This window comes from Oratosquilla oratoria, chromosome 35 (assembly GCF_046742065.1).
Source record: "Oratosquilla oratoria isolate Oo_2021 chromosome 35, ASM4674206v1, whole genome shotgun sequence".
Taxonomy (NCBI): Eukaryota; Metazoa; Arthropoda; class Malacostraca; order Stomatopoda; family Squillidae; genus Oratosquilla; species Oratosquilla oratoria.
In genome coordinates, this window is record NC_134811.1 from 39,675,784 (window position 1) to 39,678,774 (window position 2,991).

The following is a 2,991-nucleotide window of genomic DNA, read 5'->3' on the forward strand; positions in this document are numbered from 1 at the left end:
CAGGCCATTTCTGGCAGTCCAAAAACATTTTGATTATGACAGAGGAAAATATTGCGTGTCAGTTATCGGTAATTAGCCACGTTGTGAAAGGTCTGAAGTTGTTTACTATGTTTTAAGTGCTTTGGCTGTAAAACAATAAAATTCTTAAGTTTCGTAATCATCAGTAGTGCTGGGCAAATACCGCTAATTTCAATACCGGAATTATCGGTGAACAACAATACCGTTACCGAAATTACCGGCAGTGTACCGGTAAAAGACTCGTGAGGTAGTAGTGACGTCCCAAGTTCTAGTCGAGTTCGAAAAATAAATGTTTTTGTCCTTTAAAAAGCTATATATCTGGTTCTATTTTACATATCAATTTTATTGTTATGTCATTGTAAAAGGAAAAAGTCATACTTTAATTGGTGCTACTATAGTATGCTATCTACCGCACGAGTGAGTGAATGGAGGGTGTCTGAGGGTGGGTGTGGTGTATAAACTTTCGTCTGCGTCTGTCTGCATACATGGGTTTATGTTTGGAGGGTGCATGTGGGAGTGGGAGTTTTGTTAATGCACACACACATACACATATAATGAGCTTTGACTAATTTGTAATAAATGTTTTCTTAAAAACTAACCTAAACTGACTAATTTGTAATAAATGTTTTCATACAAATTGGCCCAGCACGTGATCCATAGACCAAGGTGAATACTCAAGGATATATTAGATTTCATTGTCAGCGTGTTTTTTTTTTCTATCTATTTCCTCAATTATCTTTTCATACAAATTAGTTCATATTCTTATTTAGAAACAGAAGCATATTGGCATTTTCATCACTTAAGCATATATATATATATATATATATATATATATATATATATATATATATATATGTATGTATATGTATATGTATATATATATATATATACTGTATATATATATATATATATATATATATATATATATATATACATATATGAGTCTTCGTTTGGCGACACTCGGAATTTTTCGATAAAACTTTCACAATTAATATCATTTCGTATGCTGATCACAGACATAACATTAATTCTATTGAGAAATTAACAAAAATGCCGAAAAAACGTTTTTAATTGTAAAAAATTACCGAGACCTTAGCGGTACATACTTGCTTAATGGTAAAAGTTTAACTGGTAAAATTAGCGGTACACTGGGCCCGTCAGTACCGTCACTCAGTACCACCAAGCCGAGACGTGCTTACCGCTCTCTGAGTGTTATGGTATAGCTTATCGGTTAACGGAGCCTTAACGGTAGCAGAATTTTCTACCGGTAAGCTACCGTCAAGGTTGTTACCGATAAAACCCGTAACTACCAGTAGCTGCCCACCACTACCGTCAGTACCGTCACTCAGTACCACCAAGCCGAGACGTGCTTACCGCTCTCCGAGTGTTATGGTAGCTTATCGGTTAACGGAGCCTTAACGGTAGCAGAATTTTTGCCGGTAAGCTACCGTTAAGGTTGTTACCGATAAAGCCGGTAACTTTACCGGTAGCTGCCCACCACTAATAATCAGAACAACAGACATTTCTTTTGACGTTGTTTACATATTCTACATGTATGTCCTTGTCCGTGTTAAACACGCCGAATACCTAAACGCAAGAAGCATATTAGTGAAGGAAGTGCTACAGATGCTATGGAAAGTATGACAGGAAAGCAGAAATTTAAAGTTAACACTTTTAATGTCATCATCGATCAACTGAACAGTGCTTTGAAAAAACGCATTGAAGCATATTCAACCATGCAGCAGCAGTTTGGTGTTCTGACTGAGTTTGAATCAATGTCTGATGATGATATTGTGGCTGCAATTGAAAGACTTGTTGGTGTGTATGCAAGTGATCTTTCCTCTGACTTCTATTCAGAATTCTGTCAGTTTATCTGTTGGTATAAGAAACAGACAGAGAAGAAATGTAGCAAAGAAGCGCCAACAGGTATTGCTCAACATATGTTCAAATTAATGCACAAAACTGGAATTTCAACTGTATTTCCAAACACTGAAGTGGCTTCGCGAATTTACTTGTCACTGATGGCTACTAATTGCTCTGGTGAACGGTCATTTTCCCAGCTTACTCGAATAAAGGATGTAAAGCGATCCACAATGAATCAGCACCGCCTTGGTGTGTCGGCACTTCTGTGCGTTGAAAAAGATTTGCTATCCGAAATTGACTTCAGTTCTATGATTGATGAGTTTGCTACTGTCAAAGCAAGAAAAGTAAAAATTTAATAATGTATACAAAAACACATGTATGGAGTAGTACCTTACCTTAACATAAATTATGTAAAATTGATAAGGTTTTGTTTAGAAATAAATGTTTACTAATGGATATTTGGTATTATTGTACAATAATATAAATTTTATCATTAGTTCAGGCCATATTTTAAAAAAGTCTTGAAATTTGCCTTAGGGCCACAAGAGCCTTAATCCGCCACTGGTCGTGACTGCAACAGCTGGCTCGGATCCGCTACCTGACGGTGACCACACCGACATACTCGTAGAGAGACATTAGTAATTCATCCTTAAATGTAAGACATTGAAAATAGAGAGAATACGTGATGAAGTAGTAGGAATACATGTTGAAGTAGATACAATTCCATTCTCTAAATTATATTCCCTTACATCGTGGCTCTTTAGCGTAAGCTATATCTTGGCAAGGGAGTAGGAGGAGTTGGTAGGGAGGAGGCAGGGGAATCTTGTGGCTGAGTGGTTGTTGGAGGTTGAGACCACGCGGAACAAGTTTGACATTATCTTTGTGTAGGACTGTCTCTGTTTAATTTAGCAAACTGAGAGCTTTGAATTTATTATTTGGCAGAAAGTCAAGAACGCGAAAGGGTCCCGTGAACTTTGCAGAAAACTTTGATGTGGATGTGTGGGTGGATAACACTTGTGAGACTGGGGCGAATTGAAGGTTGAACTCTTCCATGAGGGATAAGGTATCTATCTCAGACGATGAGTTCTCGTCAGTGTTTAATGAATGTTT

General features: G+C 37.1%; 1 protein-coding gene across 1 annotated transcript; it reads left to right on the plus strand.

The window, feature by feature from the left end:
* Positions 1 to 1,649: 1,649 nt before the first annotated feature.
* LOC143018742 (uncharacterized) lies at positions 1,650 to 2,237 on the plus strand. The gene has a single exon (XM_076174325.1). The coding sequence runs from the start codon at positions 1,650 to 1,652 to the stop codon at positions 2,235 to 2,237; it is 588 nt and encodes a 195-aa protein (XP_076030440.1).
* Positions 2,238 to 2,991: the final 754 nt, after the last annotated feature.

What these genes read in the sequence shown, in the direction of transcription:
- LOC143018742 (XM_076174325.1), top strand. Translation starts at nt 1,650, where the DNA reads ATGGAAAGTATGACAGGAAAGCAGAAATTTAAAGTTAACACTTTTAAT.